The 27,686-nt window shown below is 38.5% G+C and overlaps 1 protein-coding gene and 1 long non-coding RNA gene across 2 annotated transcripts; one reads left to right on the forward strand and one right to left on the reverse strand.

Moving 5' to 3' along the window:
* The first annotated feature begins 6 nt into the window (after window positions 1-6).
* On the forward strand, window positions 7-24,746 carry DCAF13 (DDB1 and CUL4 associated factor 13). Its single transcript, XM_010709194.2, has 11 exons — window positions 7-157; window positions 1,577-1,776; window positions 3,011-3,118; window positions 4,912-5,001; window positions 5,826-5,981; window positions 6,655-6,732; window positions 8,715-8,797; window positions 10,731-10,895; window positions 13,684-13,819; window positions 21,302-21,465; window positions 22,275-24,746. The coding sequence occupies exons 1-11, from the start codon at window positions 88-90 to the stop codon at window positions 22,360-22,362; spliced, it is 1,338 nt and encodes a 445-aa protein (XP_010707496.1). The 5' UTR covers window positions 7-87; the 3' UTR covers window positions 22,363-24,746.
* On the reverse strand, window positions 17,938-22,267 carry LOC109366859. The gene is made up of 3 exons (XR_002113515.2): window positions 21,628-22,267; window positions 19,066-19,146; window positions 17,938-18,945 (listed from the first exon to the last, which is right to left on the reverse strand). It is a non-coding gene; the product is annotated as an uncharacterized LOC109366859 (long non-coding RNA).
* Window positions 24,747-27,686: the final 2,940 nt, after the last annotated feature.

Below are 27,686 nucleotides of genomic sequence, written 5' to 3' on the forward strand. Positions count from 1 at the left end.
TGGCGGGGAAGGAGGCAGCCGTCGGGTGGAGGGCGGAAGCGGGCGAGCGTGCCCGTGTGTCCGTGTGCGTGCTGCTCGGCGGCGAGGATGCGGGTGAAGGTGCTGAGCCGCAATCCCGATGACTACGTCCGGGAGACGAAGCTGGATCTGCAGCGCGGTGAGAGCGGAGGGAGAGATGGAGGGAGGGCGGCTCCCGGCTGGGCCGCCACGCGCTGCTCGGGGGCTCCCGCGCTCCTCCTATGGCCGCGGGGGTGGGAGCGCTTCGCGGCACTTTCTCGTCCCGGTTGTGGTTTTCGTGGGCCGCCCTCAGTGCTGTGTGGTTACTCATAGGAACGTTTTGTACTTGTTGCTGATTCTTTGCTGCCGCCTCATCCTGTAGTACATCCTATACTAAGATTGGCAGTCTTGCTGGTTTTACTGGTGCTCTTCAGACGACTCCGGCCTGGCCGATGAGCGTGCCCTGCTGTGCTCTGCTTTCCTGGTATTTGTCGCCGTTCTTGCGTGATCACACCTTTTCACCTCTAACGTGTTAAAAATGAGACACAGCTTCTCCTTACTGTCAGAAATCAAGTGTGTAAAACCAGCAGCCCTTGTCAGAAGGAGCATATTTCCCAGTACTTAAAAGGGGATGTAAACAGGAGGGCAGTCAGCTTTTTACTCGGGTAGATAGTGATAGGACAAGGGGGAATGGATTTAAGCTCAAGGAGGAAAGGTTAGGTCGGATGTCAGTGGGAACTTTATAACTGAGAGAGTGGTGAGGTGCTGGCACAGTTGCTCAGAGAGGTTGTGGATGTTCAAGATCAGGTTGGATGGGGCCCTGGGCAGCCTGGTATAGTACCAGATCTGGAGATCAGTGGCCCTGTCTGTGGCAGGGAGGTTGGAACTTGATGATCCTTGAGGTCTTTTCCAAGCCGTAGTATGATCTTGGCTGCATAAAACATAGCCTCATCTTAAGTGGGATGGTAGGCCCATAGCAGTTCACAGTGTGTGTACTTTGTTGTTGGGTTGATTCAGAGATAAGTGGCTATGCTATCATAGCAGCTATTCGTAGTTATTTTATTGTGGCTTTGTAACTAACACACTGAAAAAGATTAAAGTCACCAGCTGGGACAGAAACTTAACATATCTTTATTTTCCTGGTGTGATCTGTATGTAAGCTGTTAAAACAAATTCTCTGTCATGTGACAGGATGGTACCAATTCAATTTCATCAGATTTCAGAGGTTTTAGTGTGTGTCAGATATCCTTTGGGAGTCAGCAGGCTGAACTAAGGATTACTTTATGGTGCATGATCTGGTGTCATTTGTTCCATTGTGCTTTCAGCCTTCTTGCACAAACCAGAATGGAGCAGGTAGCACCAGAAACACCCTGTCCATACCTGCTGTCTTTCCCAGTTTCTCACCAGGTGTATCTGCGTGAGCAAACGCAGGGTGGCCCTTAGTATTGGGTGTAAAAATCTCAGTGTCCCAAAAACTACCTCCCTGGCAGGAAAGTTAATAGGAAAAGCTTTCTAATTCAATTCACCTTGACCTACAGTTCTTACTGCGTTACTTATGCCTGTGTTACTCTTCTTGCAGTTCCAAGAAACTATGACCCTGCACTGCATCCATTTGAGGTTGCACGTGAGTACATCAGAGCTCTGAATGCAACAAAGCTGGAACGGGTGTTCGCAAAACCTTTTCTAAGCTCACTCGATGGCCACAGAGATGGAGTTAATTGCATAGCCAAACACCCAAAGAGTTTGTCTACAGTGCTGTCTGGAGCATGCGATGGAGAGGTAAGCAGTAGTTAGAAACTTCAATGAAAAGGTCTGTTTCTTCTCTTTCATTTTTAAATGCTCCCTATTTCGTGTGTGGGTTTTTTTTTTTTAGCTGTGGTATTACCTTTTGTTCAGATGTGACCTTCTTTCAGAAGCTGCAATTTGCCCAGTTTGGGACAGCGTTCTTCAAGGTGTAGGTTGTGACCTCCCAATGCATACAGAGTTTCAAACAGCTTTAGGCAGCAGCTCTCAGCTGTGAGTAGCAGCTGTGAATGTGGATATTTGCAGTCTGTGATTGTTTTTTTTCCTATTCTGCACCTGCATCCCCTCCGAAGAAGGTGAGCTGCTGCAGTCAGAAGATTACGTGAAGTCAGATAAGATATGGGAAGCGGTACACAATCAAAAACTTTGTGGAATAGTATAGCATATTGTTTTTTTAAAAAACAACAACAACAATAACAACAAAAAGCCTCTTTATTTGCTTGAAATTTTAAATAAATATTAAAAATTGCAATCACGGGTACTTCAAGAGTCAGCTGCAAGGGGGGAGGGAATAGCCTGTCTTCTCTGTACTCTCACACACTTCTTCATTTGATAGGGTTTGTATATTTTAAAGAGGTATTTTGGGTAGCTGGTTGCTTTCTGCCTCTTATAGAACGTATGCACATCCTGTGGTGCTGTAGGGGAGATTAACTTTTTCTGAAGAGGTGGGGAATATATTTATGTGAAACCAGACTTCTCATCTGCTGGTAGAGCAACTGCAGTACTAAGTGCTGACGATATGTGGAAATGGAGCTCCTCTGTTTCTTTTTTTCTAAATGGGCCCAATTTCTCAAACCGAAATATTTGTGGAAGCTGGACATCTGTATAAAATGAACTGCAGCAACTGGACTGAGAACACTTTATTTGTTACAGAGGTTATTTCCTTGTATTTTTCACTTTAAAGAGGTTATATTTGCTGAAATTATCACTGCTGTTGTCTCTTAGCAAGAATTCTAGTTCAAAAATAGGGGAATGTAAAAATAAGGTAAGCATATAGTCTAGAGGGGTAAGAAGTGAGAAGCTGCACTTCTGAATTTTCTTTTTCAACAAGGGAATAAATAATTTCAATGCTATAAAATTTGGCCATTGTCCAAGCCAGCATGGCTGGTTTGTTACAGCATGTGTGAGCTCTTGTACTTGAGCTACAGGCTGTTGGGGGGGGAAAAAAAACAACTTAAGAACATACAGAATACTCTTGCTTTTTTAACAGGTTAGAATTTGGAACTTGACCAAACGACAGTGTATTCGTGCTTTACAAGCCCATGAAGGCTTTGTTCGAGGCATGTGTGCTCGTTTCTGTGGTACATCATTCTTTACTGTAAGTATATTGTCTCTCCTTAATGTAGTCTAACACCTGTTCACTGTTTGTTTTCCAGTAGGCAACTTCTCTTCTATACAACACTTAACGAGTACTAATTCTGAAGCTATTTATATCTTATTCAATTTGTCTCTGAACCTGACAATTGCTTCTGATGAAAATGCTTTTTGGTGCTGTGTTACGGGTATAATTCAAGATTATGGAAGAAATAAATAGAAATAATTGCTAGAGAATGGCCAACTAATTACATTTTGAATAAACTAGCTTTTGTTAGAGCAACAAGTATATTTATTGGAAGATGTATGAATATTTACTTTTCTAAATATTTCTATAGCCTGTCGTTAGATAGGCAGCTAATTCAAGATGGCTTCCATTGGATAATTATGTTCAGTAAAGTTATGTGAGTAAGGCTTTGTTCATTTGTATGAGCTTCATCTAATTGAGTTGCACGCAAGCTGTCTGAAAGTAGTGAGTCTTCCTGTTTGCATTAGAACAATTTTGTGATGAAAAAATACAATTAATTTCTTTACACAACCTCAGTACTCTACAGTGTTATCTTTTGAGCTTGACAAAAAAGAAATCACTTGCCTCCTCCCTCAAGAGCTATTTTAACTACTACATATTTATCTCTTCTGAAGTAGATACCAGGTTATGACACTAGTAACAATGTTAGGAATTGTAGGAAATTCTTAACGACTCCAAATTAGAATCTTTTTGTCAATCAGTCTTCCTGAAAATTGAGAGGTGGGAGGACCAAACAGAAGTAGCACTGTCAGAAGAGGAAGTTAAACTTGTAAACTTTTTTTGCCTGCTTCCCTGGCCCAGGTCATTGTGCAGTGTTGGGGAAGGTTGTGTTGGCATAGTGTGAGAGGCAGCATGATGTTAGGCACATGCAACTGGAGCAACTGAACTGGAGTGCCTTGCAACAGTTTAAATGCTTATCAGATGATTCACAAAAGATAATGTGGAGTTCAAGGTGCCATCTGATTAAGAATCACAACACGTAGCCTGACATAAGCTGTAAAGAGGAACTAGTTACTTTTTCTCCTATTCAATGCTGGAAACACCTCCTTTAATAGTTGGAAAGTATCCACAGTGACAACTAGATCACAGAGGGTTTTTGGGGGGCAATGTTTAGATAGTTTAAATAAAACTTAGTTTAAAAATCTTAAATGTTTTAATTTTTTTTGTTGCTTAAAAAGCAATAAAAAGGAAATTGCTCCACTGCTTCCACAGGCAGGCTGTCTATAAGCAGCAGCCACCTGGGAGTCAACATCTTTCACCTTTTCTTATTCCACTACCCCAGTTTTTATTGCTGATATTACGTAGCACAGAATACCCCTCTGGACAGTTCAGGTCAGCTGTCATTTTTTCCCCCTCCTCCCCAGTCTTCTTGCAGTTTCCTGCCTAACTCTAGCCTATTTGCTGATGGGAGCGACAAGGATAATAACAGTGCAAGCACTGTTCAGCAGTAGACAAAACATAGGTGCTGTCAGCACTGTTCTTGCCACAAATCCAAAGCCTGGCACCATATGGACTACTGTGAAGAATGTTAACTTTATCCCAGCCAGGCCATATATTTTATCAAGAGTTCTTAATGAAATATTATGACAAGTGAAACCAATTTTCTTGCAGGTATAAAAGTGAATGGTGAACAGAAAGAGCACTTTATTTTTGTAAATCTAGTAATCCATTCTAGTTTGCAAAGTTCCTCTTACTTAGTTGCACAGACATCTGGTGAAATAAAACAGAATATGTTTTTGTAAAATGCATCCTTTCTTCACTCTTTCTAGGTTGGTGATGACAAAACTGTAAAGCAATGGAAAATGGAGAGCCCAGGATATGGAGAAGAAGAGGAACCAATTCATACAATTCTTGGAAAGGTAGTATAGCTAAGCATTGATTTCCCACATTCCTTTTGAATTAAACTTGAGCCAATTCTTATCTAGCTTTTGGAGAAAAGAAAAATAGGTTGATATCACCTGTTATCATAGTGTGTTGCAAAGTGATGGCATCAAATTTTGTAATGACACTTTTAAAGTACCTTCAAAATTTCATTGTATTTTATGTTTAACTAGAGAGGAGTATCTCAAATGTTAGCAGAGACTGCTCAGTTCTGTCTCTACTAATCATTACTCTCCTGGGAACTGGTCAGATCTTCCTGTAGTTGATTTCTGTGTGTTGTAAAAACTTAGTCTTCATTAAATATTTTTCTTTTATTGCCATATCTTACAGCCTTTCAATACAGAATTTTGGTTTATTTTTGACAAAAACAAATGGAAAAAACGTATACTTCAGCACATTCAATTGTTCTCAAAATTATTTTATCAGCACTGAATGCTTTTTATGAGTAGACAACTTGAAACTCTATGTCTAGTGATTATGTCTCACTTTCTAATCGAAAATTTGTACCCTTAAAATTCCATTTGCTTTGAAGATAGAAGCCCACTTACAAAGCGTGGCTAATACCCATCCATTGGAAGCTAGCAATAAATGCATGCATTTCTGTCTTATAGACAGAGCCCAGAATGGCAGCCTTTTGTAGAGTGGTACACCTAATAAGACTCAGTTTCCAGCAGCAACAGTCACTTGGTTTTCAGTTATATAAATGAATAAAAGCATGGCAGGTGTAATATGTAACAATCAGAAAACACTGACATACTTATGTGTTTGGTTTTGTAAGCTTTTTCTTTTTTCCACTTTAAAGACAGTGTATACAGGAATCGATCACCACTGGAAGGATGCTGTTTTTGCTACCTGTGGCCAGCAAGTAGACATCTGGGATGAACAAAGGACCAGTCCCATGTGTTCTCTGACGTGGGGTTTTGATAGCATAAGCAGTGTAAAATTTAATCCAATTGAGGTAACCTTTTTATTATGCATTGGAAGTCAGTATTTTTCTTTATAAACATGAGGTCTAAGCTGTCTTAACATCATCTTTAACTGCTTTTTCCAAACATAAACTTCGTTATGTGTTTCAACATAATATGTAGGGGGCTGTATATACGTGTTTTCATAAGCATATTCTGTTAGAAGGTGGTACTGCATATTTATCTCTATCATTTCATCCTGTTGATGGGGGAGAGAAGAAAGCAAAGCAGGGAGGGCTCTGTTCTGCCTGCAGCAACACATATCTGTATCTCAGTTACGTGGCTTAGCACTTGTGAGGCTGCGGAGCTTTCATCTGTGGCACTTGCTTGTGGCAGCAACTTTCCCTCTTGGGGCAGAACAGCAGCCTCTGATCTTCTGCAGCAGGTCATGGAGTGCTGAGGCTGGCTGCACTGGTAGTTGAAGTCAAGTCTGTGAGAAAGTGTGTAACTTATCAAGAGGGCTGGGTGGATTCTGAAACTTACTGGAAAAGCTATTTAAAATGTTCAGAACTAGCTGCACATCAAGAATGGTAACATATTTACTTGAGTGAAAGGAACTGCTATCTGACTACCAGCTCAGTGAAATAGGTATCTGATATGAGTTGTTGCTTACACTAGAAATTTTTAGGAGACAATACGCACTGATCATATATTTTGTTTATTCAGACGTACCTTTTGGGCAGCTGTGCTTCTGACAGAAATATTGTGCTGTATGATATGAGACAATCAACTCCATTAAAGAAGGTATGTTCTCTTAATTTTAACAGAAGCTTCTGGCAGTAATAATCATACTGAATATGAAATAGTCTAAGTAGTGCTGAAGGTAGAGAAAGAGAAGCTGTGATTTCACTGAGTTTTCATCTTTAATGTTGAGTCTTTTAACTGAGTAAATTTTGAGACTTAAAAGAGCCTTTTCCTGCATTCAGACAGGCTGTCGTGCTCACTCCATTGTAATTCTTGATAAAGTGCCTGACCTGACAGCAATTTCACAATAAGAACTTTATGTTCTTGTATTGAATTCTCTGTATGTGTGTATTTTTTTTTTTTTCTCCTTGCCAGAAATAAACAAGGTAATTCCTAAGGCATTTTCTTTCCACCACTAGAGAGCCTTGCTCTGCATGCAGAGCAGTCTTTTTCTTTTTTTATGGGGATAAATCCTTCTGTGTGTATGTAGTGTAAACGTTTGATAGCCAAGTTCTTGGGAACTTCATAATGCAGTCATGTCTTAATCAGGACTCTTTTTTTTTTTTTTTTTTCTTTTCTCCTTATTTAATGACTAAGCATATCTACAATTGGTCCAAAGTAGAAGGTGACTGCTACAGGTCTAGATAGTTCTGAAATGCTATTATTTAATGTCTTCAGAGTGACATGAATCACTCTCAGCCCAGGTTTTCATGCACAATGCCAGAACTGTACAGAGGGTCCTCTTCTTAGGCTCTCTTTTAGTTCCAAATGCCACTGCTGCAATAAACTGAGTACTGTTAGTTGGGGTGAATAAATTATGAAGCAAGATACAGAGCAGGAATCTTGACCAAACCTGTCCCCTTTTGAAAAGAAGCTGGATTTCCTAGCAATATTAGAGCTACTTTAAGCTACGATTTAAAAGACTTATTTTACTTGTAGTGTGTTTCAGTTTTGCAATCATTTTGCAGTGCCTAGAAAACTTGAACAGGGAAGATTAAAGAACTCTCTTAGATTGTTTGATTCTGTAATAATTATATAACATTTATAATTTAAAAAACAATAATGGAATTTGAGCAAATTCTAGTGTACGGACTATTAAAAAAAAAAAACCAGCTGTTTTTCATTGGCCTATCCTTTCAGTACATTTCAGCTCTCAAAATTGAGGTCAGTTCAGACAGTTGATGATTGCATTCTGCTCTGGATGCCTTTTATTTCTGAAAATTAGCAGTATTTTGCATTACAGACTTGATATTGTGCAGAATAACGTCACCTAGGAAATGAGGATTTATGGAAAATGTGAGTCATGAGGATATGAACACACTCGAAGGACACAGTCCTTGTTTTTTTGTGTAGGTTCAGTAGAGGCCATCACTATCACATTGTGTTCATTATTTAATAATTATAATTAGTAAAACTGTATTTTGTTATACATATGTATATGTGCATTTTTTGATATGGTAAGGTGAGAGCAGAAATGAGCTTGGAGTACCATGGTGTGAAATACTCAAACTTCAGGATTTTCAAGTAGGATTATGGCTGGCCTGCAGTGTTATAGAAAATGATCTATTTGTTAATCAAGTGCCCCATAATTATGCATCAGAATGCTATAATAGCTTTGCAGATGCTGGTTCAGAACATTAATTAATGACAATATTCTCTGAAATACCATTTCCTAAGCATGTTTGTTTATATGGTATTTAACAGTATACATTAATGTAACTGTAAATATGATGAAGTCAGATTTTTAAGATGATCCAGGTTTACATGTTAGTTTCTGGATAAGTGATTGATAAGAAGAACTTACTTTCAAGATGACTTGCAAAGTAACACTTAATTGCAGTGATCACATATTGAGGGGCAGGAAGTCTTGGGTTCCAATCATAATGCTGCTAAATATACATCCTCTCAAGTATGTCGCTACTTGTCTACCATGCTTATGTATCTAGAAAGTGGTTGCTTCTCTCTTGTGGTATGAGAAGCTTTAAAGTATAACCAGTATTTTACTGTCTGCTACAAGGTATCAACGTGTAAATGTCTTTCAGGTTATCTTGAACATGAGGACAAATACGCTGTGTTGGAACCCCATGGAAGCTTTTATTTTTACTGCAGCAAATGAAGATTACAAGTAAGTGTTATCCTGCTTGTTGGTAATCCTGACGTAGTATGTTTTTCAGTCTGTTAGTGATTTGTCATCATGTTAAAATACATTAAAAAAATAAACAAACACCTATGTAAACTGTAAGTTTGAACATTTAAGTAGTAACCTAGCAAATTATAAACTCAATGACTTAAAAAGGGAAAAAAAAAAACAAACAAAAAAACCCCACAGAACAGACCCTACAATTGGTAGTAGACTGCCTGTTCCTCTTCCAGGCAGCCTATGCAATTTATAGAAATGCAGTTTAACTATGCAAGCATAATTTACAGTAGGACCTGGAAGGGAAATAATATTGGTCCAGTCTGAGGCAATCAGTATAAGTGTTTATTTTCTTACCAGCTCTTGTGAAGCTTGATATATTGTACCAATCACCTATTTTGATGAGAACATCTCTTTAAAATTAATCTTTTATGAAATGGCTCCAAAGACTGCAGTACTTACCCTTTCAGTTTCTCAGAGCTGTTTTTTACTTCTGGGCGATACTGTTCATGTGAATAGCTAATCTGGTATTGAAAAAGCTGCCTCTTCAAAACTAGGCCACTGCAAAATGTGCTCTGTATCCTTTTTTCCAGGAAGTCAGTGATCTAACAATAGATCACTGCTTTCTTTTAGAACATAGGACTTTTTTTATCACTTATCTTAAGGCTGTTTTTCCAAGGAGATAGAATCTGGCCCAAACCTTGACATTGTACTGAAAGTATTGCTTTTCACCTGTTTTGGTTATGGAGTGGCAAGGCTATCTAATCTATTTATACATCGTTGTTTTCCCTGCAGTAAGCTAAATTTGGTAGCTGTTAGGGTAAATTCTCCTCTGGTAAACTGTGTGCAGCATGTATCAAAAACATGCATGAAGTGTTAGCCGATTACATGAAGTAGCAGTTTTGAAAGTGATGCTAGCATACTTTTTCTTGGAGAATTCAGGAGGAGAAAGTATAGTTGCCAGTAAGTAATTGAGTAAGAGACATTGAATTAATTCCAACTATGCATTCATCTGTTGGAAGGAGGGTGAAAAGCTTACTGCTAAATTAGAAAATTTTAATATAGTAGTTCTACCAAATGCACACTAAAAGCTAATTTCATTAAATGCTTTGTCTGTAAAGCACCCTTATTTATTGGTACTGGGCAAAAAAATGATGTATGCAGTTACTACACCTTACTATGTATCAGCAGGTTTTGTTGATTCACAGGAGTACAAGTAAGCCTCAGGTGTTAAGCTTCACAGCTTCACAGCTCAGGCAGAACAGCAAACCAGCTGTGGTCCAGCAGCTATGTTCATTTTTACAGGCAGTGTAAATGGTGCAGGTCTTCAGCTCTGCTGACGTAGCGTCTGTTTGTGCTGAAGGACCAAGCTTTACTTGGATTCCTACAGTCAGTGGATGTCTGATACAAGGACAACTAGGCTATAGGAAAGGGTGCCAACCAAACAGGAATTTCACAGCAGACATTGAATTACTAGGAGATTCAAATATGGGAAAGTCTAGAAACCTAGGAGTTGATGGGCTTGCCATAATGAGGATAACCGATTGAGAAGTGCTCGTCTGAGTTCACATGATATATCTGAGGAGGGGAGCTAAGAAAGACAGTGTGCTAGTTGGAGAAATAGGCAGAGTCAGTGGCCCAGGGGCAAATACTGTAGGGAGTGGTAGAGAACTTTGTTATTTGAGAGTGACCAAAAAAAACCAAGGTCTGGTTCAGTAACTAAAGCCTCTAGTTAGGAAGCTTTTTTTCAGGCTCTAAGTACTGCATCATTCTTTCATTTGTTACTTGCAGTTTTGAATTCTCTCTGCGGTTCAATCCCTCTTCAGGTTTGGTTTGTGCATGATTAAAGCAGCTGTTAAGCAAAAAACTATTCACTTTGGAGTTGTTTGGATATTAAGCTGTTGATGTGTTTATTTTGCAGCTTATATACTTTTGATATGCGCTACCTTACGTCACCTGTGATGGTGCATATGGATCACGTGTCTGCTGTTCTTGATGTGGATTATTCACCCACTGGGAAAGAATTTGTTTCTGCCAGCTTCGATAAGTCTGTCCGCATTTTTCCTGTAGACAAAGGTCACAGCAGGTGAGTGATTTTACAACTCTGTCTTGCTCTCCTGAACCTCAGTGACCTCCCTCAATAATCCGTAAAGTTCTAATTCTTATCTTCACTGAGGAATTCAATTGCAGTGGATCTTAAGCCTTATTCTGTATACAACTTGACTCTAATGGGTCATGTAACCAACAGCTAATTCTGGAATGTCTGTGAGTAGAACTTGTATTTAATAAGTAACAGTACTTCAGCTATTTTGTATTAAAACTGCAGTGGAGTCCTATGGGTACGGTTTCTGAATTATTTTATGTTTGGCTTTTTCTTCTGTTTTTTGTTTGTTTTCTGCTGCATAAGTATCCAGGATGGAGGCTATATGTCTACGAAAGCATTAGTTACTTATATAGAGGACCTACTTCCATTGCTGTGTGTGATACTACTTATTGTATGCTAAATTTCTTTTCCCCTATGCATACTCTACAAATTTGTACTTTTTTTCCATGACAGCTTTCCAAGAAGATGGAGCATCAGTTCTGAACTACTGTTCTTATGTGTACTCTTTTTTTTTTTTTTACCAAAATTGATCTCCTTTTCTTTCCCTGCATATCTGTCTACAATCTTTATAGGTCACTTTGTACTCTATCTGTCACCACCGAAGTTCACAGTGGCTTACAATATTGTAGCATTTGGTTTTCCAGCACTGTCTTCATCCTGTATGGATGGTTAGTAAAGTTGCTGTGAAAATCACTGTCATGGATTCCCAAGGATCAGTATGGAACACTTTTGTGATCTAATTCCATGCACTTCAGTACACAGTGTACATACTGTGTTAACCAGGTTCTGAGTCATATGACAATGCTGTGAATACAGTTCAGTTTGAATTAGATTTTCATGTGGTACTTCATAAAGCAATGTTATAAATATATTGCCGAAGTTCAGATCGCATCTGTTGTCTCCATTATTTTCTTCTTCAATTTGATGAAAATCAAAGCAAGTTATCAGGTTGATCTCGTATCATTTGTTCTTCATAAACCCACCTTCATTATTCTGTCAGCCTTCTGGGTTTTTTTCCCTCCTTTATTCTTTTTCTTTTACTCTCCTTCCACTGTCTCCCCACCTTAACCTTGTCCCCCAGGATGGTTTAAGTTTCAGGTGGTTTAGAGGGGGTGGGGAAAGCTGAATATTAACTGGGGGGACTGTATCTTTATTTTGGGTTGATGTAATTTTGTATGCATTATTTAATGTGTTCGTATGCTCCTGTACCTCATTAGAGATTGAGAGGGGCTGTTGTTATTTTCCTTTGTAACTAACCTACGAGTAGTTTGTTTTTCCTGCAATACTATTTGAAATATAGTTAGGCAGTGTAGTGCCTTTTTTTTGTTTGTTTGTTTTTTTTTTTTTTTACTTCCCCTACTCTTCTATTATTAAACAGCATGGTTAAAATCTGTGCTCCCCAGGCTTTCTGTGCTGTGGAACGTTCACAGAAGGGGTGATAGGTAGAGTTAAATCACTTCATTGAAGTAAGTGAACAGATCCCATAATGCAGCAATAAAAGAGTTAAAGGCTTTTATTCCACATTACAGCAGATTGTTAATAAGGAAGAAATTTTTCCTCATTTTCTCATTCTTTTTCCCTGTTTCATTTTTTCTTCCTCTCCTTTTCTCTCTTTGTCTTTCTCTTTGACTGCTATAAGTCCTAGTGGGGAAGAGCCTTTCAAATGAAGAACTTAGCTTTGTATAATCTGACTGGGGCATTCTGGGACACTTAAAATTTGCTAAAAGCTGTACTCTTTGGGAACAGTGTAGTTGAAATAAATCCTATGGAGGGGTGAGAGATGTCCAAACAGAATGTCTGATCCCTCTTAGGAAAACTGGGTGGCACTTCAGGGTATCTGTGAACAAGAACCCTGATAGGGTTCCTATTTACTCAGATTTTTGATCACCCACCAGACTGAAATTGAATCTCCTAACTTCCACGGCTTTGTATTAAATAAATAAATAAAAGGGAGGTTGTGTAGCCATGAGAAATAATATATACTAGGAAGCTGATTTAAAGTCAGTAAATGCCTGGTAAATGGAACTTGATGTCTGTGGGTTTTTTTTAAATGACACATCCAAGTTATTTGGCCATCTTTTGTGTTTTTCCTTTCTCTAAAAATGGAATTTCATAAGTTGTGGTGAAAGCAAGAGAAGAGAGAGAGGCTGAAAATTCAGGGAGGAAGGGGAAAAATACTGAATTCCTCAAAGGTGAATGAAAAAAGTGCATTACTGAGCCAAATATTAAAATGAGAGTAACTACAGGAATGCTTATGAAAATGCATATGTGCTTACGCAGTATTAAACCTTTAATGTCAGTAAAACCTGATGTAAGCATCGGTGTTTTTGGAAGGTACTTGTGCTCAGTTCTTTGCAGTGTTTCTGTAGTGTAGAGCATCACTTGAGTGTGAATTACAGTGATGGTTAATGTTACTAAAGCTTACTTAAGGTGATACATGGTTTATATGTTCTTTTCACACTCCCTGCCCAGATCAAGCTCAGTCTAGTTTTTCATGGCTTCTGAATATTGTTTTTGTATTTCTCTTCTGTTACTATTTGGATTTTACTTTTAAAGATAACTGGGTAGAGGGAAGGGGATGATCTCAGCCGCAAGGTGTGACTGATGAGCCACAGGGCTGGGTGGCAGTGGGTGATGCTGTGTTCTGAAAAATATTTTAAAATAAAAAGTGAAAACTTATTCTTTTGTGAACAGAAAACTGCTATTTGAAAGGCAACATTGGTAGGAAAAGAGACGATAAAACATTTAAAAATGTTTCTCTTTACTTTAGAGAGGTATATCATACAAAACGGATGCAGCACGTCATCACTGTAAAATGGACTTCAGATAATAAATACATTCTGTGTGGCTCAGATGAAATGAATATTCGTCTGTGGAAGGCCAATGCTTCTGAAAAACTGGGAGTGGTAAGAGACTTGGTTTTTTGCTTTTTGTTATCACAAGGCTGGATGTTTGAGGTGATTTTTTTTTTTTGTTACGACAGCTGGTTAGCCTGTTCAACTTCTAACGTTTTATTTCTAAAGGAAAAATGTAAAATTTTAGCATGACTTGTATTTAATTTGAAAAGTAATGTGTGCAATACAGCTCTTTGTGCTTACTGTGGCTTTTAGTAAGATTAAATGCATTTTTATTGCTATACAAGATAACTTTCATCTTGTTTAATTTTAACAGTAATAATGAGTTCTAATTAACTTTTTCTTGATGCTACAGGGGAGTATACATAACTTTGCACTAAAAGCAATACATTTGAGTTTGCTATGTGTAATTGTGTCTACTGAAGCTTAAGGTTACTGCTTTATAAAAATTTTGATCTGACTCATGTCCAGTTCATGCCACGATAGGCATATGCACTGCTGCAAGTAAACTATATAACAGTGCATAACTGAGATGGTCATTAGCTTATGTAGCTCTCAAATATCAAGTGGGTGAGCTAGACTGAGCTCTATTTAATACAATTATACGATACAGTCAGTTTGGTTGAAGCCTTCCTAGTAAGAGCGGGTTCAATCTAATTAGTTGCATATCTTTTCAGTTACATGTGTCCAAGTGGTTATTAGTGGACAAAGCCAAAATGTTCTATTACAGTTACACTTGCATATATTCATTCACACAGGTGAATTAAAGTACCGAGTATTGACTTCAGAGAGAGAATTTGATGCTTTGTCCACTGGGAGTAATACCTTCATGCAGCTTTATGTTGTTAGGGTACCTTGGGGGTGCTTACACTGCATTTTCTGAGCTCATCAGAAAAAGCAAAACTGTCAAGTAATTCTAGAAGGAATTTTGACTTGATCTTGTAAAAGACTGATGTAGGAGGAGAGGGGAGCTGGAATTCAGGGAAGAATATTGTACCGTTAAAGGGACAGATCTGTTCCATACAGCTGTTTGTGTGGAGGGAATGTGGAAGTGATAATGTCTGCAGGGAGGGAAGTGAATGTGGGAGGGGTGGTGGGTCAGTGAGAGTGCTGAGGCTGCAGTGTGGATTGGGAAAGACATGAGCTGCTCTGCACTGGGGAAGATTGCATATGGAGCAGCACAGCTAAAATGATGAGCGTGTCTTTAGCCGTAGCTCAACATAAGCATTCAGAAGGCTTGTTATTTTTTTTCTCATGCTTGCTATAAAGTAATGGGAAAAAAGCCTTTGTACCCTATGCAGCATTTGTGGTTACAGGCTGTTACATTTAAGTTGGGTTTCTTTAATGGACTAACTCTGTGTTTGGGATGCTATTTTTTTTCTGTTCTGAACTGATTCTTAGGATTTTTTCCAAGTAGTGCTTTAGTAAAATATTTAACATGTAAATATCAGCCTTGTACTTGTGAATCTCAAGGGCTTTGAAGAGCTTGTTCTGGACATTTTGATGAGTTTTATATTGAATTTGCTTAGATGGTGCAGTACTGGGCAGACACGTTACCTGTTTTTCTGTTGGTGTATGTGTAGGCTCACAAGAACACCCTTTTTACAGGGTTAGCTGAAGTTTTCTCTCATTAATCACAATCTCCATAGTTAATGCAGAAGGACCATTCTGTCTCTCTAACATGCTGTTCCAGAACAGAATAATCTGTGGTATTTTTACCACGCATCTTTATTCTGTAACCTTTTTGTGATGGACAAGTGGGTAAAAAGAATGTCACAATAGCATTTTTGTATGGAATACTAATATTTTAAAATAAAAACAAAATTCAATCTGTTGACTACTAGCTAACATTGGCTTCTTCCTATGGAAGAATAAGGATACTTTGCTTTTAGAAGTATGTACAAAACTGAGTGCTTAGAATATAGAATCAGGGTTGGAAAAGACCTCTAAGATCCTCCAGTCCAAGCGTCCACACATCACCTGTATTTCCCACTTAAACCATTCCCTCAGTACAACATCTAAACACTTTTTGAAAACTTCCAGGGACTTCTGTGTCACAGGAATATTATATACCAGAGGGACTGCATCACTGTAGTCCAAGTACTTGAGAAAATGACATTCTGTCCTCTTCTGTAGTATTTGCATCAGTGAGAACTGGCTATGGATGGGTCTAAAAGAGGCACTGCCAGTTTTGATTGTCAGGTGCCGAGTATCTTCTGCACATGAATGCTCTTGTTCTATAACCTGACTGTGAATCCTATGCATGATAGGCTGTGCCTGTTTTTTAAGTATATTGCTGCTACTTGGCATACCTCTGGGAGTCTGTGTGTAGGGTTGAGTTCTGCTTGTGTGGGATCATATGAAATAGCTTTTTAGTTTGTATATTTAGGGGTTTGTAAGCATTTCTGACAAATCTTTGGCCGTCAACTACCAAGATGACTGTCAGTTATTGTAACAAGTAGAAACAGTTGCATGTTTTTTCCTTTTTATTTTTCATTATCTGAAACTGAAGTTATCATTTAGAATAAACATCATGTTATCTTGCAATATCGAGAAACACTTTAAGAAAGCAAAACTATTCAGAAAAACTTCAAAGGAACAGATTATGTAGAACTGCTCTCATTTCAGATGGGTGGTGCTAATGAACTTGCAAAAATTGTTGTAATAACTGATAGTGTTTCACAGCCCTGGATCTTGTGTGGAAGCATGCTCAATTATTGCATTGTTGAAGCCTTGAATTTAAAAAGTTATAGAATTTTGAATATTGAAGTAGTTACTGTCTGGAGCTGTTAGTGCTGCCATGCATTTTTACAGCAGCTATATCAAATCTTATTTTTCACACGTTCAGAGATGAATTATAGGTGTGAAGACTTAAGGTGGAGTCTTCGTGGCTTATCACGTTCTTGGATATAACTTCAGACTATCACTTGGATGCAGGCAGCAGTATTAATCCTTGTCCATCTAGCTTGGTTGTTCCTGACTTTGTTGCAGGTGTTAATGGCTATTTATCAGATTCTGCTGTTTTTCTTTAGCATCTGCTCTTTGTTTGTTGGAGGACTGGTGTTCTTATCTTCACAGACATGTGCTTGCTCAGTTTATAAATGTCCAGCTTTTCCGTAGTCTGTGCCTATTTTTTGAACATTTCAAATATTCAAGCTGAACATTCAGTAATTCTGTCGGAAGTGTCAGAGTGTGTCTTAAATGCTTAGTTGCTTGGTCTGCTATTTTTCTTAGCTGAGAAGATTTGATTGAATGACTCATCCAAAGGTCACCGTGTTTCTGATATAATGCCAGCATCTTGAATACATTGTATTTTGAGATGGATTTTTTTTGGGGTGCGGAGGGATAGCAACCAACATCCTGCAAGAGAAACAGAAAAGGTAATCATCAAACATTGTGTTCTCTGTTGGGAGCGTATTCTTACTGGAACCTCGCAGTGCTGAAACAAGGGAGTTAGACTGAACACAGTATTTGGGTTGTGACTGATGAACATTAATCCAGTTGGAGAGTTGTACTTTCTGAGCAGTGGCTACCCTAGCAGTCATCAGTTCTGACATGCATGTTTCTTTTGGTTTTTAATGTATTTGGCATTGCACTCATTATTTAAAATCAGTGAAACACTGAAGTAAGAACCCAAGTCTCTTAAGGAGCCAGAGGCATGCTGTCTCCACTCCACTGACAGTGAATTTTTATGCAGGGGTAACAAACCCAAATCTTTCTGTTGAGGCAATTGCTTTAAAATAATATGCAATGCTTTTTCATTATTATTTTATTAAAATTGCTTTTTTTTTGTTTTCCCTGTAACGGTGTGAAGGCAAATAAGACTTCACAGTTTCTATTTTTAAAGCAGTAACCATCTAACTCTGCATGTCCTGCAACAAAAGACCCAATTTAACAGGAGTTTTAGGGTACTGCGAATTGTTCAAATACTGTACGTAAAATGTGATGAGTATATGTGAGGCTTTTGTGCCTGAAGTCGTGGAGAGGGTTGGAATTTCTGAAAAGAGGAATACCTTTGGATTGGAGGAAAAAAGTTACAAAGGTCCTAGCAAAAAGACTGGAAAAGCAGTGATAGAGTAAGTTTCAGTTAGTAAAATAGTAAAATAGCTGAGGATTAGACAGCGCTGGATCACTGGAGAAGAAAACTTGATGCTTGGGAATGATTTGTATCTCAGTAAGCATAAAACTAGTGTGAAAAATAAGTGTAACAGAAGTGGAACAGAGGTTTTATACATTCTTACAAGACACAGAGATAACAGCTTTCAAGTATGGACTGAATGAGATTGGAGAAAGTACAATTACAAGTCTTGGTTTTGGTCTAGCAATGAGCATAAGCAGGAAAGCATCAAAACAGTCCAAGTAATTGTATATCCTTTCAGTCTCCCTCTGGTATATGGTTCTGTTTTGCGAGATGGGGCTGATAACAAGCAGCACCAGATATTGTGTGACAAGGCATTCTCTTCAGAGTGATTTTTCCTTTGTGATTCAGTGCACATGTAGCTCCATCCCTTTAGCTACGATTCTGTGCTCTTCACTTCTATGTTACCTTTCTTTTCTTTTGTCCATTTAGATGTTAAGAAGCTGTAAGGTTTTGATTCAAGGGAATGATGAGTAATAAACTTCATAGCAACCAATTTTAGAGTATTTGCAGCATAGCAGTGGAGAAATTGCAAATAACAATTTTTTTCTCCACAGACTATGTTGTGGAGAATTGCTGGGATATGTTTGCCTTCTAAAAATGTTTCATCTGTGTTCTATCTGCCCTAGCTTAGAAGAGCTGTCTGGACAGGATAGATAAACAGCAACTTCCTATTCCTCCTGAATTAGAGGAAACTAATAGTGCAGAGTTTTTAAATATTGTGTGGTACAAATGCACAGACTTAAAAAGGGTATCATTTATTAAAGGTGACTTTAGCTCTGCAGTCAGGGCTCTGGAAAAATGCTTATCTTCCTTCTGCATGGAGGGGTCAGGAAATAACCAGCTCCTGTCATCTGGAGGGAGAAAAGAGGGCGTAGTTTACTGAAGCACATATTTTCCTATTGCTGGCAGCTCACACTTTAGGGCTCTTCCTCCCTCTTCACTGTGTTTGCTGCATAGCAGTGCTCCTGTAGCAGCACAAATCCTTGCATACACGTGATTTCTGGTTTCTTCATACAGGAGGAGAATTGGATGTTCACTTCAGGATATATGGAAAAAGGGTCGTAAGTCATACCACTCGTGATATGGAAATCCCAATATTTTTTAATACTCTACAGAGTATTCTAGTTCCTGTAAACAAAATCTCGAATCCCGCTACCTTGTGTCGCTGCCTTCATGGCATCTTCCTCAGCTCAAAGCAGTATGGAAAGTAGTGGTGTCTTCAACTATCCAGGATGGCCTTTGCAAGAGAGAAACTGGAATTTGGCACCTTACTTCAGTCTGCTTTCTTGGCTTGCTAGTATTTTTGGCAAATAGACTCTTGTCAGTAACCCAGGGGTCTTCTTCCTTTGTTTTCTTTTAGTCATCATGTGGACGCATAGCCTGGCTTATTAGGCATTGACGTTCACTAATGGAATGCCAAGGCACCAGCTAGGTGCATTTCTAAAAGCTATATTTCACTTAAAGATGGGAAGAGACTTGGGTATATCCACTACTTAATCTATATTAATTTTTTAAATAAGATATCCTGGATGTATCTTTAATCTGCAGATTCACCTCTTGTCTGCAGAATCACCAGGGTTACACTAAATCAGCAGCAATTTGCTCTTCTTAAATTAAAGAAAAATAATTGAATATAATTAAAATAAAAGCTCTTTGATTTTGATTATGTTGGCAGTTTTGGGCGGAGTGGGAACACCTGGGACTTACTGAGAGAGAACCAGCTCTTGAGGCTGGCTCACTGGAATGAATTTTGCTGAAGAGACTAGCTTTATTATATTAGAATTGAGGAATTTATTCACCTGCAATTAGAGAGGTTAAGATCAATGTAAGTAAAGCAGAAGGATTTCCATCTGTGAATAAGGTGGTGTGGGCAAATGGAGGATAAGAGTTAATACTGTGATACTTGAGTAAGAATTTTCAGTGACGAGCAACTCTCCATCTGATACCTGCTTTGTTTTTGTCCCAGAAGAGAAACTGCTTTGCCATATTTTTGAGTTCTTGCTAACAGATCATTAGTGGTATTTTTTTAACTAAATTGTATAATATATCCAGAATTGATGCAGTGTGACAGAAGTCACTTCTAAAGGTGACCTCTGGAGTAGAGAAGAAATAGCTGATTGCTAGTTTCAAAAGGAAAAAAGTATGCTCCATAATGTAGCTGAAATTCCCAGACTTCTTTCGTGTAATAAATTGGGGAAGGGTTTGTTGCTGTTCTGGCTTTTGTGTGTGTATGTGTTTGTCTGAAACTCAGGTTCTGTTTTCTCTTCAGAAAGTAAGAAATTAATGAAACTAAGTCCGTTGCAGGGACTAATTAACACAACTCTGAACTACTGCTTTGTCTGTAAGACTTCAGGTGCAGTTAGTAGTGGATTCAGTGCGTGGGGAAGGCTACAAGACTTGTGCTGCTGCTTTTTTGAGAGCACAAAGGGTCTTTAGATGTCTGAAACAGTGGAGCTCTGTAGTGTCTTGGCAAAATACAGGTAGGAAGGAGAAGACAGGGCTTGTTACAGTAACGTATCTACAACCTGAGTGACTTGTGCAGTACAGGGCTTTTCTTCATACGTTTTTGCTTGCTGCTGTGGTTCAAGTCCATACAAATCCACAATACTTACAAACTGCTGTTCCTTGTGAAGCAGTGTATGCTTTAAACAGAAACACCACGCATAGTTTTTCCTCTTATGAAACAAGTACTAGGACCAGAGGAAACATGCCTAGGTTAAAAAAAAAAAAAAGTCCTCCAGAGGTTAGCTGCAAGAAAGACACCTCTCACTTCGTGTTGTTCCTGGTGGCTTAGACATAATTTTAAATGTGGATACAGTTTGTCTTCTTTGGGTAATACTGGCATTCCTGTATTTCATGTTTGTGATACTAAGTTATTTTTACCCATGTGTTGAAAGCTGGAATGCCCTGTGTGCCATATAGGCAAGCTAATACTTGAAATCTCATATACAATGTGCTTCCTAATGGATCAAGACACCATGTAAGGTTTTGGCCATGTGAAGATCTGTCTGTAAAGCAGTTCTTGAATACAGTTCCTCTTCAGCATTTGTACTTATACTGACTAGTGATTAAAATCTGCGAATCTTAAAGAAGTTTTACCCTATCGGCCTTTTCTGTTCTTCCTTCCTTGTGTAGAGCACATTAAAATCTTGTTCTGGGAGAGTTTGGTTACTTCTCTGAACTTTGAGACTGTGATGTTTTATGTTTGAACAGTGAGTCATCATTGAAGTTGTTGGTTTTAATGTTTATCTACTGTAATTCTTAAATAGCTGTAAGCACAAACACTTGCTAGAAAGATGCCATTTGAATTAAAAGTTCAAACTACGCTTTTTAGAGAAATCTGGAGTTAAGTCCCTGTTCTTTTATGTTTGTCTGTGTTGTTTTCCTTGTAGCTTGCACCACGAGAGAAGGCAGCTATGAATTACAATCAGAAGTTGAAGGAGAAGTTCCAGCATCACCCGCAGATCAAACGCATCGCTCGGCACCGTCACTTGCCTAAGAGTATCTACTGCCAAATCAAAGAACAGCGGATCATGAGAGAAGCTCGTCGGCGGAAGTATGTCTTCCTTTTCCACCTTTGTTTTGTCTTTCTCTTTGTTTTAACACAGTGTTGACAAAAACAATGCTGTGGCAGCAGCGTATGGGAGTGTGTGAGAGGAGCAAGTATGAGCTACTTCTAGCATCCAGAAAGGGATCATGAATCAGTGGATTGATTAACCTTTGATTGTAAGAAAAACACGGACAAGTGTCAGTATCAACAAGGACTGGCTGCTTCCCAGAAGTTTGCTGATGGACCAGGAGTGAATGTCATGTTATAAGGAGCCACAATGCTCTGTTACTGTGACGTAATGCAGCACTGCAATGGCAACAGAACAGCCTGTCTGGGAGGGGTGTTGTTTCGGGGGTTTTGTGTTTTTTGTTGCCTTTTTTTCTTTTTTTAAGTCAGACTCTAGGATGAGTATTTTCAGTCATGTGGATCGTTGTCATGTATTGGAGCAGAATATGGCATACTTTACTGTTAATTTCACAGCTGAAGTAAAAACAAAGTGATGGGTTTTACTCATCTTTCTCAGCTGACTTACAAACTTGAACAGCAGATCTTGCTAACTTGAAAACCAAGTAAGCTGTGCTCCCAAGAAAAGAGTTGATTTGAAAGACTATTATGGGTTGCCTGATTTTAAGGGTACTTACCAAAGGTGCAGTTCCCCTTTTCAAATAGGGATATATGTTGGTTTTAGTTAATAAAAGCAAAACTTATTATTTTATTTGAATTTTAAGAGATCTCCAGTATTCTCTTAAGAAGCTGTTGTTTGATAAAACTTTGTGCTGACTACTGAACTGCATTTTTCTGCTTTCTGTTTCTAGGGAATTGAACCGTCGTAAGCACAGCAAACCAGGATCTGTGCCAGTGGTGTCAGAGAAGAAGAAACATATTGTGGCAGTAGTGCAGTAATTGTTTTCACATATACAAAATGTTACAATGAAAGAAAATGTCACTATTGAATGAACCCACTATACAAAATTTTATGGGCATTGGTAAGACAAATATATGGGCTCCAGAGATGTTGCTTTTCTTATAAGTGTAAACTGATTCCAATTTGTGAAGTCATTGCCTGCTTTGGCTAGTCATAAGAATTGGTTCTGGAATCATTTATTACCAGCCTGATGTTACTGCTCTAACTCTGTATTTCAGTGGAGCTTGATGCTTGTGATGTGAGCAGATAGTTTGATCACTGGTGTAGGATATCAGTAGTTCAAGTCCTACGCTCTGATACCATTACTACAAAACAAAATGGAAATTGATGCAGATTTTTGAGAGGCAGATAACTATTTTTCACATTAGAACCATAAAGCCAGTTGTCCTTAGACAGATTCTTAACAGAAACCTAGTAAAATAATCAAATGACCTTAATGCAATCGAGTAGATTTTGATTATTCCAGCTGGCAAATATTCTGCTTCATATTTATTGCAGCACAATATATTGTTTCCCTTTTATCTAAAAGAACCTTTCTGCAAACAGTTCTGTTTTGCTCTTAACTATTGTTATATGACTTGACAAAACTTCAAAGACTGTTAAAGTTACTAATGTTAATAAGAGTATAGTTGAATAAATCTTTTTATCTTAATTAAAACTCTCTGGATGAAAGGTGGCACAAATTTATAACAGACAAACTTCAGATGAGACTTCATATTTGAAGTTTATATTAACAATAAAAGCTTTACATTCCCCAAGGTACCAGTAGCCTGGAGGTTTTTGTTTGCTTGTTTGTTTTGACTGGGAAATGCTTTGCCTCTTCTAGTGAGGCAGATTTGGCTTTTTGCTAGAGTTACTAGGATACTCAGAAAACTTCTGGAATTTACTGGGTCTTTTACTCTGAAACCCTCTTGCAAATACATGACGTATTTAGTGGCCATAAATGTTGCTTAGCATTTTCCATGCAAAAGGAGGTTTTCCAGCCTTTTACTGCTATGTGCAGTCAGTAACTGCATTTCTTCCAACCCTCTGAGTTTATTAACAAAAAAACAATTTATGAATTAAATTATAATAACCTAAGTTTTTTTTTTTTCCTCTTTGAAATTACCATTTTGAGTGCTTGTTTTTGTTTCCTGTACTGGTCCTAACATCCATAGGTGTTTGTAGTTTTTACTCTTTCACTTGTATGTTTCAACTCTGTTTGGGCAAGGTTCTGGATCATCATGATAAAGTGATGGCTGCTTGGTGATAAGAGGCCATAATGTATTCTTTATTCTCTGGATCTCTTACCTTATGGGGCAGTGCAGGAAGAGAAGCAGATCTGAAGAGCTTATAAGTAGGATGATGAGAAGCAGTGGAACAGATCAGGGAATAGAGTGATGCTTGGCTGAGTGCCTGCTGTACTAATACAGTGTGCTCTGTGCCAAATAGTTTATTTCCTTCCTGAAACATTGAGAAAATTTAGGGAGAATCTGTGATCCACAGCACGGTTTGTGAAACAGCTGTAGTCAAGTCCTGGGCAATTTGCAAAATCAGACTGATATTCTGGAATTAGAATTTTCCAACCTTGACTCTTTAGGTTGAATTGATGTAGTTGGTTTTTAATTTTTAAGTCATGTGAACTTCTGGTGTGAACAAGCTCTACCATGTGGGGTTCACTAGCTTTGGTGCAAAACTCTGAGTGTAGCTGGAGAGGTTTCAGTTCGAAGTTAAGTTTGTCACAGCATGGAACTCTGCTGCATGGCAGAATTGTGTCCAAAGCATCTCTTTATATGTTCAGAGACCTTTCTGTGCTGTTGATTTCAGACAGGCCTCCAAGTAGAGTTATTAGAAGGATCAGTAAGATCCTTCCTGTTTATCCAGTAAGATAACCATCAGCTAAGATGGTTATCAGAGAGATTGTATTGACACTGTACTGAGAAAAGAAATTTTAAAGATAGCAAAGTACTCAGAGGCTATTGCACTTGGATATGAATTCCTTTTCTTTTTCAAATTCTGGGAGTTTGGTATTATGCAGAGATCTTAGTCTTGTCATCAAATATATTCAAGTGGGGCACCTTCTCTTAACATTCCAAGGTAAAGTCTGTGTTCTAGAATCAGGTGTTCCCATGGCTTCTAGGAATGTGTTACTTGTGAAAACAGGGTAGTGTGGTCTGGGCCTTTTTGACAGGAGGATGTTCAGAATTCTGCAGGTGGTGTTTGTGGTCTGTGCGCTCAGGGGAGCCCTGGGCATGGACTTGTAAACACTCTCACTTGTCTCTCCATTCACTCACCACTGGTACTTCCCTTAAACGTCCCATAGGGAGTATTGCGTGTTACTGTAATCCACTTAAATCTCATAATAAATTTTACATGGTTTCCACATTGTCTCTGTTCTATCCCGAAATTCTCTTTCCCCTGTAAGAATCATTTAGACAACCTCTTCAGTTTGCACAGCTTTCTGTGGGGTTTCTTGCCAGGTTCTAGTGGGTTTAGAACCATTCTAATCATTTTAATCTCCTTTGGTTTTAGGACTAGTGATGCCTGACTTTCACTAATAGTTCTTCTGATCCTTGCCATATATTTGTGTTTAAGATTAGGCAAAATAACCCAGGTAATGTGGACCAATAATGGGCCAGTTGGAATAGAGAATTCATCTTGCTTAGTCCTGGAGGTCTGCAATACCAATGTAGTGTGTTCACAGCTTTGTATTCCTGAGCTCCTCTTGTACTTGGTGGAGATGGAAACATTCCCTATAAGTACTTGTTTTCCTTTATTTTAAATATTTCTACGTTAAGATTTAAAACTTTGTTGTATTTTATAAGTAGTGCTGGAATACTACAGATAACTAGTTAGTGTGTGAGCATCTATTGAGACTGGGTCAGAGTCATGTATAGATTAGGTTTAAAATGAACAAAACCAATAGAAAGTTGTCACGTGCCTTCTGGAAGTTTTTGTCTGCTGTTCAGTATCCTGAAAGTCTGAAACCTTTGCAAGGAGATGAATGAAGTTCTGTAACTGAGGACAAAGAAATTTCTGTGGGTAACAGTTTGTGAGGAACTTGTAGAAGAGTTCATGTAGGATGTTTAAGAAGGTGTGTGAAGAAAAAAGGACAAGATCAAAAATCGTAGTTCAGTGCCACAAACTAAAATCTTCAGAAGCTGGCATCCCTTATGATATTAAATTGAAAAAATACAGACCTCTTCTGACTTGAAGATAACGTTCTTTAGGTGTGCTGAGAGACAAAGTTAAGGAATTTTTTTTCAAAGGTGATGAGCATTTACTGTAATACTACTGCCTTTAAACAGAGCTGCTGTTTTTCAGCACCTTGAAAATTTGATCTGGAATCTCTGTGGATCTGGAGATATGAGGCGGAAGATTTTTTTTTTTTTTTTTTTGTTCAGTTCTTCTTATATAGATTAATGTTGGCTTACTTTGTGCTTTCATTTTGTCCAGGGCTGGAGCAATTTCAGCACATTATTGCATTCTCAGAGGGCAGGTGGATATGATCAGGAGTTTGTAGCATGTTGCATCATGTTTGCTACTCCTAGGGCTTGTGTGGGCAAGAATAAAGATCTTGCAGCAGACAAAAGAACGTTGCTGATTATTAAGAAGATAAGTGGATGGAGATGGTGTTTTGACTCTCATTGTGAAAATGTCATTTAAGAAGTGTGGTATGATTAAAAACTCTCAGATTTAATATAGATTTGCTAGACATGCTGCACTCATATTTATTAAAAACCTGCAATGTGTTTGATCAGAATGGAATTATTTGGAAGTATGACATTCTTTTTCTGAGAGTCCTATTGCAGAAAGCAAGGTTCGGTGGCTTCAAAATGCCACGTACTTTTGAAAGAGCACAAATGCTTGTTCATATGCTGGCACAAGGTACAAGTGGTGGTGGGAGGTGGTGAGGGACAGGAATGGGTTATTTTTGCCAAGGAGGGGCTGTGACTTTGGACACTTGTGTACCACAAGTCCTCTGGTCCTCCTTGCTTGGTAAGGCCAAACCTTACCTCCTTGACTGGACTGAATGTTCCCAGGTAGGTGGACAGTGGAAGTTGTGCCATTATTCATTTCCGTTTTCTTTTACTTTGTCCTGGAAGAAGTAGGGTGAACTGTACTTGTATTTGTAAAATTGCCTTTGTCAGAGTGGATTTTCCACCAGTGAGATTTTTCTCTTTTTTTTTTTTTTTTTTTTTTCTTGTTATGTCCCTGTCTCCCTGAAGAGCTGCCCAGAAATCCTTGCTTTCTCTGTGGTCCTCACTGACTTTGTTTTGTCATTTAACTCTTGCAAGCCAGAAAACTCCTATGAGGTTATTTCTACTGCATCTGGTGGAACACTGCCCTGAATCTCTTCAAAATGATGGTTGTTAAGCTCTGGAAAGCTGATGGATGCTTTAATCATTTTCAAATGCCTCCAAACCTGCAGCATGAGGCTTCTGATGTGTGCAACGTTTGGGATTATGAGGAGAAAGGAAAGCTGATATTGAAGATGCCTGGAGGGCTGGAGGAAAGGAAAGCTGGAGAAGGGCTACAACCAGAACAAGGCGGGTCCTGCGAGGGGCTGAAGAGTGGGAGCTGGTGCAGCAGGAGCTCATTGAGTTTGGGTCAGATGGATGAGATCAGAGCATCAGCAGCTTTCTCTCTGTGTGAGTGAAAGCAGTAGGGAAAAATCACACTCACATGTCATAAAGTATGTGAGGCAAAATAGTTTAAATGCCAACTCCTTTTTTCCACAAATGGGATAATCCAGCATTTAAGTCTGAAGGCAGAAGATTCATTGGCTCAGCTGGATATCTAAAGGTATCATATTTATAGACCAGCTATTTCAGGAGTGGAGCCTGTGTTCTTTTGCATCACTTAAGGCAAAATATAACCTTGGCAAACAAAACCACTGGCAATATTTGCAGTTGTGTCACTCTCAAGTGAGTACTTAAAATCAGAAAATGTTAGGACATTTGTGATAAGCCACTGTTTTTACATAATCCTGTCAGTTACAGCTGTCCGGTGGCTTCAGTACAATATCTCAAACTGAAAACATTTGCTATCAGAAATTAAAGCACCATGCAGTAGGTAACTGGATTATGATATTGATGTCAAACTGTGGAATGAACTCAATGCAGTAATTGCGTGTCTAAATGTGATTTGAATCTGAGGCTTCGTCAGAAGGGTATTTTTTTCCTTCCAAGAGTAAAAAGAATAAAACCAGGAATCTGGCTCAGTGACAATTCTTTAAATTGTGAACAATGTGTAGTAATTTGTATCAAAAGACAAATACCCTTGTGGCTTTTTTGCCTTGTTCTGTGGAGAGTGTCATGTG

The sequence above is a fragment of the Meleagris gallopavo genome, chromosome 3 (assembly GCF_000146605.3).
Source record: "Meleagris gallopavo isolate NT-WF06-2002-E0010 breed Aviagen turkey brand Nicholas breeding stock chromosome 3, Turkey_5.1, whole genome shotgun sequence".
Lineage (NCBI taxonomy): Eukaryota > Metazoa > Chordata > Aves > Galliformes > Phasianidae > Meleagris > Meleagris gallopavo.

What these genes read in the sequence shown, in the direction of transcription:
- DCAF13 (XM_010709194.2), top strand. Translation starts at nt 88, where the DNA reads ATGCGGGTGAAGGTGCTGAGCCGCAATCCCGATGACTACGTCCGGGAG. An exon ending in AATCAACTCCATTAAAGAAG is followed by an intron (nt 6,733 to 8,714) that starts GTATGTTCTCTT and finishes AATGTCTTTCAG; the next exon opens with GTTATCTTGAACATGAGGAC. An exon ending in GCAGCAAATGAAGATTACAA is followed by an intron (nt 8,798 to 10,730) that starts GTAAGTGTTATC and finishes TTTATTTTGCAG; the next exon opens with CTTATATACTTTTGATATGC.